General features: G+C 57.4%; 1 protein-coding gene across 1 annotated transcript in view; it reads right to left on the bottom strand.

Moving 5' to 3' along the window:
* Positions 1-13,756, bottom strand: part of LGR6 (leucine rich repeat containing G protein-coupled receptor 6) — an 80,244-nt gene that overhangs the window by 15,210 nt on the left and 51,278 nt on the right. The window contains 1 exon segment of the mRNA XM_088845016.1: positions 11,952-12,023. Coding sequence (XP_088701142.1) covers positions 11,952-12,023 — 72 coding nt within the window.

The raw sequence follows: 13,756 nt of genomic DNA, 5'->3' as shown, positions 1-13,756 counted from the left end.
ACAGGCCACACTCTGACCGCGCGGTCACGAGTGCCGTGTCAGCGGCCCAGATGGAACCTCCCCACGGCCACAGGAAGTTCTGTCCCGCACTGCCATCCTCGGTGACAGGGGGCACGGCCGGGATCTCGGGGTTCCCGGCTCCCCGCGGTCAGCGTGGCCACAGGGCTGGTCCTCCCCACAGAACCAGGAGAACAGGCTTTACAAAGTACCTGGCCTGCCCTCTGTGGCCTCCCCCTACTTCCACCAGCTGGAGGCCAAATGCCAGAGCCCTGGGCACGCCCAGGTCCCCACGCCACCATGTGGAAGAGGGCCACCTGCCGAGGAGACATGCCCCCCACCCTGGCGAGAACACGGTCCAGGAATAAACTCCTCCCTTGTTTGAGCCACACCCTGGGCCTTGGTCTCCTGGTGACCACACCTGGGCCCTGCGCTGACCCGGCATCACACCAGGGCTTGACCTGGAGTCTGGGGCCCACCTGCCCGAGTTGTTGCTGCTGTTCAGTCACTAAGTCGTGTCCAACTCTCTGCAACCCCATGGATTGCAGCACACCCTATCCCTCACTGTCTCCCTGAGTTTGTTCAAACTCATGTCCACTGAGTTGGTGATACCATCCAACCATCTCATCCTCTGTCGTCCCCTTCTCCCGCCTTCAATCTTTTCCCAGCATCTGGGTCTTTTCCAATGAGTTGGCTCTTCACATCTGGTAGCCAAAGTATTGGAGTTTCAGCTTCAGCATCAGTCCTTCCAATGAGTATTCAAGATTGATTTCCTTTAGGATGGACTGGTTTGATCTCCTTGCAGTCCAAGGGACTCTCAAGAGTCTTCTCCAACACCAAAGTTCAAAAGCATCAATTCTTCGGCATTCAGCCTTCTTTATAGTCCAAATCTCACATCCATACATGACTACTGGAAAACCATAGCTTTGACTAGACAGACCTTTGTCAGCAAAGTGATGTCTCTGCTTTTTAATATGCTGTCTAAGTTGGTCATAGCTTTTCTTCCAAGAAGCATTTTAATTTCATGGCCTCAGTCACCATCTGCAGTGATTTTGGAGCCCCCCAAAAATAAAGTCTGCCACTGTTTCCATTGTTTCCCCATCGATTTGCCATGAAGTGATGGAACCTGATGCCATGATCTTAGTTTTCTGAATGTTGAGTTTTAAGCCACCATTTTCACTCCTTTCTTTTACCTTCATCAAGAGGCTCTTTAGTTCCTCTTCGCTTTCTACCATAAGGGTGCTGTCATCTGCATATCTGAGATATTGATTTTTTTATATTATTGATATTTCTCCTGGCAATCTTGATTCCAGCTTATGCTTCATCCAGCCCGGCATTTCGCACGATGCACTCTGCATAGAAGTTAAATGAGGAGGGTGACAATATACAGCCGTGACTCCTTTCCCGATCTTCAACCAGTCCGTTGTTCATCTCCGGTTGCTTCTTGACCTGCATACAGGTTTCCTGGGAGGCAGGTAAGGTGGTCTGGTTTTCTCATCTCTTTAAGACCTTTTCACAGTTTGTTGTGATCCACACAGTCAAAGGCTTTAGTATAGTCAGTGAAGCAGATGTTTTTCTGGAATTCCCTTGCATTTTCTATGATCCAAAGGATGTTGACAATTTGATCTCTGACTCCTCTGCCTTTTCTAAATCCAGCTTGAAGATCTAGAAGTTCTCGGTTCACGTACTGCTGAAGACTAGCTTGAAGAATTTTGAACATTATTACCAACCCAAGAGATGTTTCTAAAACGCGAAGCAGAGGCTGTCATCCTTCCAGACGCTTGGAGAAGCCTTCCCAGGACTCACAGAGCAGCGTTCCGTGCTTCGTGGGCTCCAACCCGTGGAGCGACCTTTCAGCTCCCCCAGCCGTCTCACGTGGCGGCGTCTCCCCCTCACGGGTACAGCTGTGGCCCCGGGCCCTCGGCCCGCACCTCCCCCTACACCTTCAGGGCTCACAGCCCTCAGCGCCTCGGGAGTCCTGCCTCCTGAACCCGAGCCTGTCCCCGAGGTCAGAGCAGCTCACTCCCTCTTCCAGAAATGCTCTGGTGTTTCCTCCAGAAGCATGGTCAGGGGAGACGGGAGGAAATGCTGGTGGAGTGACACGACTGACGAGACTGCAGTGGCTGTGGTTGCGGCTCGAGCTGCTCCACCGTCGCAGGTCGTTTCATTCCCACACCAGCCTTCAAGGCTGTTCTGCAAAGAGGAACATGTGCAGAGGGAGGCCACCCCTGGACAGCAGCTCGAGAAGGTACTCGGACTGTGGCCCTGGGCGCGGCGTCCAGCACGGGGCTGTCCTGGTTCACACCGTCTGCCTGTGAGACCAGAAGCCTGCTGTCATCAGGAAGCAGACGGGATCCCTTGTGGGCTTCCCGAAGCCCAGGCACCGGTCACGTGTGTGACGTCCACCGTCGGGGCGACGGCCTGACCCCCTGGGCCCTCGGGCCAGTGGTGACCTGCGGGCTCCTGGGGACAGAGCCTGCCTTCCCTGGTGGGAAGCTGATTCCTCTGTAGCAGGTGATTCACAGGGCCTTAAACCTCAGCTGGAAAACTCCTGTTCGAGGCTGTGGAGTCCATTATCTTTCAGTTCAGTTCAGTTCAGTCGCTCAGTCCTGTCCGACTCTCCGCAACTCCATGAATCACAGCACACCAGGCCTCCCTGTCCATCACCAACTCCCGGAGTTCACTCAAACTCATGTCCACAGAGTCGGTGATGCCATCCAGCCATCTCATTCTCCGTCGTCCCCTTCTCCTCCCGCCCCCAACCTTTCCCAGCATCAGAGTCTTTTCCAGTGAGTCAACTCGTCGCATGAGGTGGCCAAAGTATTGCAGTTTCAGCTTTAGCATCAGTCCCTCCAATGAACACCCAGGATTGATCTCCCTTAGAATGGACTGGTTGGATCTCCTTGCAGTATAAGGGACTCTCAAGAGTCTTCTCCAACACCACAGTTCAAAAGCATCGATTCTTCGGCGATCAGCCTTCTTCACAGTCCAACTCTCACATCCATACATGACCACGGGAAAAACCATTGCCTTGACTAGACAGACCGTTGTTGGCAAAGTAATGTCTCTGCTTTTTAATATACTATCAAGGTTGGTCATAACTTTCCTTCCAAGGAGCAAGCGTCTTTTAATTTCATGGCTGCAATCAGCATCTGCAGTGATTTTGGAGCCCAAAAAAATAAAGTCTGACACTGTTTCCACATTTTTTCCAACTATTTCCCATGAAGTGATGGGACCAGATGCCATGATCTTTGTTTTCTGAATGTTGAGCTTCAAGCCAACCTTTTCACTCTCCTCTTTCACTTTCATCAAGAGGCTTTTGAGTTCCTCTTCACTTTCTGCCATAAGGGTAGTATCATCTGCATATCTGAGGTTATTGATATTTCTCCCAGCAATCTTGATTCCAGCTTGTGCTTCTTCCAGCCCAGCGTTCCTCATGATGTACTCTGCATATAAATTAAATAAGCAAGGTGACAATATACAACCTTGACGTACACCTTTTCCTATTTGGAACCAGCCTGTTGTTCCATGTCCAGTTCTAACTGTTGCTTCCTGACCTGCATACAGGTTTCTCAAGAGGCAGGTCAGGTGGTCTGGGATTCCCATCTCTTTCAGAATGTTCCATAGTTTATTGTGATCGACACAGTCAAAGGCTTTGGCATAGTCAATGAAGCAGAAATAGATGTTTTTCTGAAACTCTCTTGCTTTCTCCATGATCCAGCGGATGTTGGCAATTTGATCTCTGGTGCCTGTGCCTTTTCTAAAACCTGCTTGAACATCTGGGAGTTCACGGTTTACATACTGCTGAAGCCTGGCTTGGAGAATTTTGAGCATGACTTTACTAGCGTGTGAGATGAGTGCAATTGTGCGGTAGTTTGAGCATTCTTTGGCATTGCCTTTCTTTGGGATTGGAATGAAGACTGACCTCTTCCAGTCCTGTGGCCACTGCTGAGCTTTCCAAATCTGCTGGCATATTGAGTGCAGCACTTTCACAGCATCAGCTTTCAAGACTTGAAATAGCTCAACTGGAATTCCATCACCTCCACTAGCTTTGTTAGTAGTGATGCTTTCTAAGGCCCACTTGACTTCACATTCCAAGATGTTTGGCTCTAGGTCAGTGATCATGTTATCGTGACTATCTTGGTCGTGAAGATCTTTTTTGTACAGTTCTTCTGTGTATTCCTGCCACCTCTTCTTAATATCTTCTGCTTCTGTTAGGTCCATACCATTTCTGTCCTTTATCGAGCCCATCTTTGCATGAAATGTTCCTTGGAATCTCTAATTTTCTTGAAGAGATCTCTTGTCTTTCCTATTCTGTTGTTTTCCTCTATTTCTTTGCATTGATCACTGAGGAAGTCTTTCTTATCTCTCCTTGCTATTCTTTGCAACTCTGCATTCAGATGCTTATATCTTTCCTTTTCTCCTTTGCTTTTCGCCTCTCTTCTTTTCACAGCTATTTGTAAGGCCTCCTCAGACAGCCATTTCGCTCTTTTGCATTTCTTTTCCATGGGGATGGTCTTGGTCCTTGTCTCCTGTACAATATCACGAACCTCCGTCCAGAGTTCATCAGGCACTCTATCAATCAGATCTAGTCCCTTAAATCTATTTCTCACTTCCACTGTATAATCAGAAGGGATTTGATTGAGGTCATATCTGAATGGTCTAGTGGTTTTCCCTACTTTCTTCAATTTAAGTCTGAATTTGGCAATAAGGAGTTCATGATCTGAGCCACAGTCAGAGCAATATTGCATAGGAACCTGGAATGTTAGGTCCATGAATCAAGGCAAATTGGAAGTGGTCAAACAGGAGATGGCAAGAGTGAACGTCGACATTCTAGGAATCAGTGAATTTAAATGGACTGGAATGGGTGAATTTAACTCGGATGACCATTATATCTACTACTGTGGGCAGGAATCCCTTAGAAGAAATGGAGTAGCCATCATGGTCAACAAAAGAGTCCGAAATGCAGTACTTGGATGCAATCTTAAAAACGACAGAATGATTTCTGTTCGTTTCCAAGGCAAACCATTCAATATTACAGTAATCCAGGCCTATGCCCCTACCAGTAACGCTGAAGAAGCCGAAGTTGAACGGTTCTATGAAGACCTACAAGACCTTTTAGAATGAACACCCAAAAAAGATGTCCTTTTCATTCTAGGGGACTGGAATGCAAAAGTAGGCAGTCAAGAAACACCTGGAGTAACTGGCAAATTTGGCCTTGGAGCACGGAATGAAGCAGGGCAAAGGCTAATAGAGTTTTGTCAAGAGAACGCACTGGTCATAGCAAACACCCTCTTCCAACAACACAAGAGAAGACTCTACACATGGACATCACCAGATGGTCAACACCGAAATCAGATTGATTATATTCTTTGCAACCAAAGATGGAGAAGCTGTATACAGTTAGCGAAAACAAGACCAGGAGCTGACTGTGACTCAGATCATCAACTCCTTATTGCCAAATTCAGACTTAAATTGAAGAAAGTAGGGAAAACCACTAGACCATTCAGATATGACCATTATCTTTAATGGCCTGGAATCAGCCAAAGCCCATAGCTGTTTTGTCTGTGGCTCCGGGAGCAAGGAGCAGAGGGGAAGGGCTGAGGTTAAAGGGAGCTGGTTCCCAGCTCCGGCCAGAGCTCAGTCTGCAAGTGCAGCTCTCGTGGCTGGTCCCTCGTCCAGCCAAGCCCAACAGGACGACAGTGTCGGCAAATGTGGCCGGGGACGTGCCAGGACCGCCTCCCGGGTCTCCTATCTGCTGTGCAGCAGTGGCCGCTCCCAGGGTCCACAGAGCCTCACTGTGGACTTGGAGCAGAGCCGGCGGGATTACCGTCACCTTGTCCAGCCCCATCTTTTTCCTGATCAGGAACTGAGGCTCAGAGAGAAGCCGTGGACCTCTGCCCATCAGAGCAGGACCCCAAAGCTGGCCCTGCTCTCTCGGCTCCAGGCTAACACGTCTCGGAGCTCCCAGAGCACATCCCGCTGGGCTCCAGGTAGCACAGCCACAGCAAGGCTTTAGGGGGACTGGGAGAGGGTGAGCAGAGGGGCTTCCGGCCTCCCCAGCTGCCCCCAAGCAGGTCAAGGCAGGTGACTGAGCGGGAAGCCAGGTCTTCTGTGCGCTTTCGTCTTTGGAGCGGGTGGGTGAGTCCTGATCGTCGGGGACCGGCAGCATCACCTGGGCCAGGCGCTGACCTCTGCTCGGCTTGCTCCTCACCCGCTCCTCAGGGGACACCCACTGCGCGAGGCGCCCTGCTCACCTGGCCCAGAGCGCGTAGAGGGGTTTCTCTCCCGCTCCCTCTTCCTGGACACGAGGCTCTGGAGCGGAGGACAGACCCACAGGTTGGTCTCCACCTTGCACAGCCATCATGAGGTTATCATCATTAATGGGGCTTCCGCGGACACTTACTCTCAAGGCTGATGTTAACCCCCAGATGACAGACAAAGGTGCATCGGGGAACGTGGGGCGCCCAGACATTTCTGAGGCTGTAAACCCCGAGCCCCCTTCATCCACAAGGCCAGGACGCAGGGCGGCCACACGCGACAAGGGCAAACAGGTCTGCGCTGCTGAGCCTGAGCCCCAAGTGGCTCCACATGCTTGGGGCACAAGCCGGGGCAAGCCAGGTGCCAGCCCAACGTCAGGACTAACAGCGCTGCTTTCCTGTCTAACAGCCTGCCTACCAGGCCACCCACCAACAAAGGCAGCAATTAGTACGTTTCCAGGAGAGGAACACGCCCTTCCGCCTCCCTCCGCCTCCGCCCTCTTCTTTGCCAGAAAGAAACCCCGGACGGTCCCTGACGGGGTAGCACTGCTAAGGGAGCTGCTGTTCCGACCGCGAGGGTCCGTGCTGCCCTGCCCTCAGGAGGGCCCCGAGAAGCCTCAGCGGGGAGAGAGGCGAGAGAAGGCGCCCAGCAAGCCCGGGGTCACCCCTGGGGCGCTGGGGCTCCACCTCTGCCTGCGTGGCAGCGGCTTGCGTTTCAGTCTCCGCCCCATCCTGAGCGTTCCCTTCCCCGCACCCTTGGGCCGCACCCGCCAGCCAGATGGCCACCCCGCACCCGTCAGCCGGACGGCCACCCCCACCCGAGGGCGCCGTGTCCCCTCCGCCCCTGGCTCCTCCCAGGTCCCTTCACATTCTCAGGACCGTGCCCAAAGAAGCCCCTGGTGCTCCGAGCCGTGATGCCCAGAGAAGGACCCGGTTCCGAAGGTGAAGGCGGGCCCCCACAGCAACACCCCTCAGCTGGACCACCGGAAGGCCCCAAGGTGCTCCTGGTCGCAGCGGAACACGGCGGCCTGAAGACAGGGCCGCGAGGCCGGGCCGCAGGGCGTGTGGGAGGGGACCCCGAGTCAGGCAGGGACGAGGGACCACCCGATGGGTGTCTCTCCAAGCTAGAGAGCATGACGGGGCATCAGGGCCGCTTCCCAGGCTGTGGATCTTTAAGTCTGGTTCTGGCCTTAGAGCCGCGTAGCCTCTGTGACAAGGATTACGTCTTTCTGGTTCATAAACGTCCCCTGAGCCTACAGCAGAGGCCCAGCACACAGCAGACACCCAGCAGCGCTCGCAGAGCCAGTGACCTGAAGAAGTAGAAGAGAGGGCGGTCCCCGCCTCTGTCCCGTGAGCGCTGGGGCCAGACCTCAGCCCCCAGGCCCCTCTCCACGGCGTCCTCCGGGAACCTGCTGCCTGGTGGCCTACAGGCCCTCCTTCAACCATCTCCCCCACCCCACTGCGGACCAGCTCGACCAGGGCCTGGGGTGCAGGACGCGTGGGGCCCGCAGGCTGGCAGGGAAGCAGTGACAAGCATGGTGGCCATGGCTGCCCCAGAGTGAGCAGGGAGGGCTGCCCTGCCGCAGAGAAGAATCAACCATCACCCTGGGTGGGACATGGGCGGACACGCCAGGAGCTCAGCTTTCTGCCTGTGAGAGGTCATTAGTGGTTCTGGGGAAAAGCCAGAGAAAAAATGTTTTATATGGAACAATAAATTCTACCATGAGCCACAAAACCCCACCGATTTGCAGCTAATAAACCCACAAATGTAGGCGATTAAGACCTGGCAAGGGAAGAGCTCCTCACTGCTCCCAGGGTTGGCCTCGGCGGCCGCAGGCTGACACTGAACCAGAGGCAGCGGACCCTGGGCACCAGCTGGCAGGCAGCGTGGAGGACTGAACTGCAGCCCCCAAAAGAAGGCCAAGTCCTGACCTGGGAACCCGCGACCATATTTGGAGGAAGGGTCTTTGCAGATCTAAAGTAAGGGCCCTCTCAAGAGTGCTGGCTTCTCAGGGCAGGCAGCAGAGCCGACAACAAGGTCCTCACCCAAAGAGGAGCCTCAGGACACCCTGAGAAGCAGACGCAGAGACTGCTTCTGGTGGGGAGCGCCCACCAGCCCGGGGACCTCAGGGACCTCGGCAGCCACGGGGTGTGCGGGGTGCCTGCAGGTTCCGCCGCGGACCCCTCAAAGGAACCACCCCTGCACCCTGACTCCAGACCTCCCGCTCCCAGAGCTGTGGGGGAATACAATTCTGGAGTTGTCTTTAAGCCACAAGTTTGTCTAACTTGTTATGGAAGTCACAGAAAACTAGTAAGTGGCCGTGCCCAACCTGTGGGGATCCCTGTCCAGCCTACAGAGGAGGTGACCCTGGTTCAGGCACGGGGACAGCCTCCCTGTGCCTTCTGACTCCGTGCAGGAGGGAAGGGGGAGGGGGAAATAACAGTAATTAAGTCCTGGGGAGAGGGGCACGTGACTGTCCATCTGGCATTCCAGGGCTGACAGGCTGAGCGGCCAGCGGAAGCAAGCACCAGCGTTCCAGGCTCTGGGAACTGTGAAACGTCTCCCCTGCTTTCTGTCTGTGGGGACTGAGGCTCCCACAAACCGAGGCGACTTGCACATGACACGTGCTGACAGCAGAGCAGGGTCTGGACCCTGGACGGACCTCTGTGGAGAGCCGCCTCACGGGCTGTCCCTGGTCAAGGCTGAACATCGGGCCCAGAATGGGGAGGTTCAGTTCAGTTCAGTCGCTCAGTCGTGTCCAACTCTTTGCGACCCCATGGATTGCAGCACCCCAGGCCTCCCTGTCCATCACCAACTCCTGGAAGCTTGCTCAAACCATGTCCATCGAGTCGGTGATGCCATCCAACCAACTCATCCTCTGTCGTCCCCTTCTCCTCCCTCTTCCTTCCATCTTTCCCAGCATCAGAGTCTTTTCAATAAGTCAGCTCTTCGCATCAGGTGGCCAAAGTATTGGAGTTTCAGCTTTAGCATCAGTCATTCCAGTGAACACCCAGGACTGAGCTCCTCTAGGGTGGACTGGTTGGGCCTCCTTGCAGTCCAGGGGCCTCTCAGGAGTCTTCTCCACACCTCAGTTCACAAGCGTCACTCTCCCGGGGGCACAGCCCGCTCCCTTTTCCTTCTCACTGGTGCCGGGCAAGTCCAGAGGCCTGGGGTCTGCCGTCCGTCACGCACGGACCACAGAAACCTGGGCAACTTGCCCCGAATCCCCGGATGGGTCTGGTCTGGAAAGTGGAGATGCAGGACTCCAGGGAAGTCTGACCCCGGATCTCCCGAGGGGGCGGCACCCTCACTGTGGGAGCAGAAAGGAGGCGTGAGTGCAGGACGGCGTCTGGGCCTGCTGCCTGCAGCTGGGCTTCCCTGCAGGCTCTGCACGGTGAGGTGGCCTCAGGGAGCCAGGAGCCAGTTCCCGCAGCCTGTCCGTGGGATCAGACTCCCCGAGCGGGCAGGGCCTGTGCCCCTGCCGCAGTGTGCAGGCTTCGTCCTGCAGCAAGAGGGTGGGCAGGCAGCCCCGGCCCCCACCCCGCCCTGGTCTCCGGGGCTCTGCTGCTGCTCTGGCATAAAAGAGAGTGTGCGCGTGTTCACCTCACTCGTGCAGGTGAGGGAGTCCAGGGAGTCCAGGGCCCACAGGGCGGGAGCTCCTGTTCTGGTGCCCCAGCTGGTGGAGGGAGACCCCGGCCGGGCAGGGGGCGGAACCCAGGCCGTCTGGTCTCCAGAGCAGAGGTCACAACGGAAGCAAGGTGGTCACGGGGTCCCCGTGAAGTGCTGGAACCATGCGGCTGCTGTGTGTGTGTCTGTGTGTGTGTGTATCTATGTGTGTGTGTATCTGTGTGTGTGTGTGTCTGGGTAGCTGGCCCTCTCCCCGGGTGGAAAAGTTGGGGGCTGCTCTCTCTCTGGAAAGGAGCCCACAGCTCAAGCCAAACCACAGCTCGGCCAGAAGGCTCTGTTGCGAGGGTCTGGGTGGCGGCACCTCGCCTCTGCAGAGAGCCGTGCACAGACGCTGCGTGGTGACCGTGGGGCTGCAGAGCGGGCCAGTGACGCAACAGTTCAAGGTCTGACTTCCTCTCCTCCCGCTTCCAACCTCCTACCCCCATCCCCACTCCGCAAGTCTGGCTGTCCAGCCCGCCCCACGACAAGCACTCTGGGCAACAGAGGACAAGAACACACCCTCCTTTTCAGTGAGAGAGCAAAAGTTGGAAGAACTGAGTCTTCAGGGATGGGGCGGGAGGGTGTTGAGCTCACGGCTGGGGTGGGCTGCAGGGGCGCTGGTCCCTGGGGCGCCAGCTCCGTCAGAGCCCCCAAGGCTCTGCTTCAGTCCACGTGTGCCTGGCAGGCCGGCGTCACTGCGGGTGAGACACTGCAGCCTCGCTGCCAGGCGGTCCTGCCCCCACCGCGGGACCCTCAGCCGGGCCGTGCCCTCCTCAGAGTGGGTGCAGGCCCTGGGTCTGTGCGGCAGGCTGGCTCTGCTGCAGATGGAAGGCAGGAGGGCGCCGCCCGTGGCTCTGAAGCCCAGCCAGGCTGGTCGCGCCCAACGCCCCGCGCTGCCATCCAGGCTCATTGAGAAGAATCAGGCCGCCGCCCCGATGGTGAAGAAACCACCGCTAGCTGGCTTTCGAGAGGTGCCAATGCACACCCACCATGGCCCCTGCCCCAGCCAACTTCCCAGCAGAGCTCCCCGCCCACCCGCGAGCCAGGCAGACACGGGCCTCCCCTACGCGGGCGCCTCGCGGCTCCAAACCTGCCCCCCACTATGGGATCCTGAGGGAGGGGGCTGTGGCCACGGTCATCAGGGCTGCTGGCCACCCCCACAGCCCAGGGGCCGCTGGCACCAGGCACACAGCAGGCAGATCACACGAGGCCCAGAGACTGGGGACCAGCTTGGGACCTGGGCGTGTTTTCTCGGTCAACCCCTGAGGTCTGCTCTGCCCGCTGACAGTAAGTCCAGGACCAGCTCTGCAGACGCCCACGGCCCAGCACGGCGACCGACGGGCCTAGACCTTGCTGGTCAACTGTCCACTTGCTGCCCAGCCGGCCCTCGTGACCCCAGGCTGGGGCACCGGCCTCCCGGGAGGAAGGCTGGGGGTGGGCGGCCCCGCGCTTCGGTCCCGCCCCCAGTCCATTCCCCGCGGCCGAGGCTCGCTGGTCCCAGCACTGTCTCCTCTGCTGCTTGGATGCAGGAACGCCCTCACGTCAGGAATGAGGCTCCAAGTGTGGGGGGCGGTCGGGGACAAGAAGAACGGCCCGTGAGTCAGGGCTCAGCCTTGGTGACCTCCCAGGCCTGGCCCCGCCGTGGGTGGCTGAGGCGCAGCCCTCCCGGGAGCCGTGGGGTGGCGGGACCGCAGAGGGGGCGCCGGGGCCATGGGCACGCTCTGGGCAGAGCTGCTCCAGGACGTGGCATGGGGTCACGCGGCCTTCCCACGCCCACAGCTCAGGCGCTGACAGGCGCTCCCCGCTCCGTCAGCAGCGCGCTCCCATGCGGACGCCTCCGTCTCCAGGTTCAGGGCCCTCATTCTTCCCGCTTCTCCTCAAAGCCCCACGTCCATCTCAGATCTCATGGGTTTTGGTCTCCCTGTGGGCACAGCCCTTCCCTGGGGAAGACGGGGGCGCCCTCTGAGAGGGACCCTGCAGGGAAAGGCCACCCCCCGACGGGACTCGGGCCAGTCGCCAGCACTCACAGGGTCTCCAGGTTCCGCAGCCCCTCGAAGCTGTGCGCCCCCAGATGCTGGATGCGGTTGTTATGGAGATGCCTGTGTGGGAGGAGAGGCAGGTCAGGGGCCGGACCACAGACGCAGGAACAGTCACTCTGGCGGGCGGCGCAGCCCTCGTCTCCAGGGACAAATCAGGCCAGGGTGGGCTTCCAACGCCAAGTCTCTGAAGGACCACGGGCTATACCATGTCCGCTTCCCATCAAAGGAAAAAGCCAGAGGCATGGCTTTGGGCAGTGGGTGGTGAGTCTGGGAGAGACCCCCACGGTCGAGAGCAAATGAAGAGTAAACGACAGCATGCTCTCCCAATCCCTAATGGAAGGAGCGCGAGCGTCAGCACAGACACGGCCGCCCCAGCCCGTCAGCACAGCAAGGATAGACAGAGCACGGAGCAGAGGCCGGGGCCGGGAAGCGCGCCGGGGCCTCGGCAGAAACCCGGCTGTGAAGAGAAGGGCCTGAGCCCTCTCGGGGAGCCCCCAGAGCTGGAGAGAGGCGCGGGGTCTTTCCCCGACCTCGGGCTTCCGGGGGTGGGGGCAGGGAAAGAGATGAAGGCTCCTCCGGAGCTGAGCCCGGGGGACCTCTGTCGGGAGGGAACGCGCATATCTCCCACAGCCTGACCCTGCAGAAGGGAGCCCTGTCTGCACACCACCTCACACACCAGGGCCCGAGGCACCTGTGGGCAGCTGACCCTCATTCACCCACAGCCCCAGCTGCCGTCTGGGGGAGCCCAGGGGGCCCTTGGCGATGCAGCAGTCCCAGGAGAAGCCATGAAAAGGTGTCAGCTGGCAACTGTGCAAACATACACCAGGAAACTGGGAGCAGAGAGATGCCAAGGCTGCTGGACCCCAGCCTGCAGGAAACCGTCGTGGACAAGCGGCAGCAGGACGCTCACCACAGCCCCTTCGGCCCCAAAGCAAGCCCATAAAACACCCCAGAAGCAGCATTTTAAATGGAGGGGAAAAGACGCTGTAGATTATGAATCGAGGACCAAAAGTACATCATTAAAAACTAGTCAATACATTTGCAGCCAGGAGCAGTACTGAGTACAGAGCGTCAGAGGAAAAACCTGAGCTAAAACCAGAGGCCGAGACGCTGGGGGTCACACGCGGGCTGACGGCGCCAGGCCGGTCCAAAGGGAGACAAAAGGCGGGTTCAGAAATGCGACCCGGGATAAACCCTCTAAAGTGAACAGTGGAATCCGGAGGTGAAAAGCAAACATTGTTTCAGGAATACTGGATGAAGAAAATCCCACGCTGTGCCATATTCTAGTGAAGCTGCTGCTGCTGCGTGAAGCTACTCAAGTTCAAAGATTAAAAAGTATCTTTGGGCAGGAGAAGGAAGTTGCGAACAAGGGAAGGAATCAGACTGGCCTCCAAGGTATTCAGAGATCAAGCTGGCAGGCGTGGCGGGTAGGGACTGCGTGCTCCCCGCTCCTCCGTCAGGAGGCACCAGGCCTTCCGCAGGGGGCTTCCGATTTGATGGGGGAACACAGTTCCCGCTTCCAGGAGTGAGCCCTGGGCCCCCCCACTCCCTCCAACTCTCAGCACACTCCAGCCTCTCTCCCCGCGTCCCATCCCACTGAAGCTCATCTCCAGCCCACTCCGCCATTCCAGGGCCTCCTGCTTCTGCACGTCCAGCCTCAGGCCTGCAGACCACTGCACCAACCTGGCGTCCTGAGCGCCTCTGGCAGCCCAGCCTCCTGGGACTTCTGGTCCAGGCCAGCACTGCAGTCCACTCAGGCCTTCCCGGGGTCCCTGCAGGGCGGCCTGATGAAG

This window comes from Moschus berezovskii, chromosome 17, assembly GCF_049115385.1.
Source record: "Moschus berezovskii isolate FMDL1 chromosome 17, NW_MosBer_1.0, whole genome shotgun sequence".
NCBI lineage: Eukaryota > Metazoa > Chordata > Mammalia > Artiodactyla > Moschidae > Moschus > Moschus berezovskii.
This window is presented reverse-complemented; position numbering and strand designations above follow the sequence as displayed.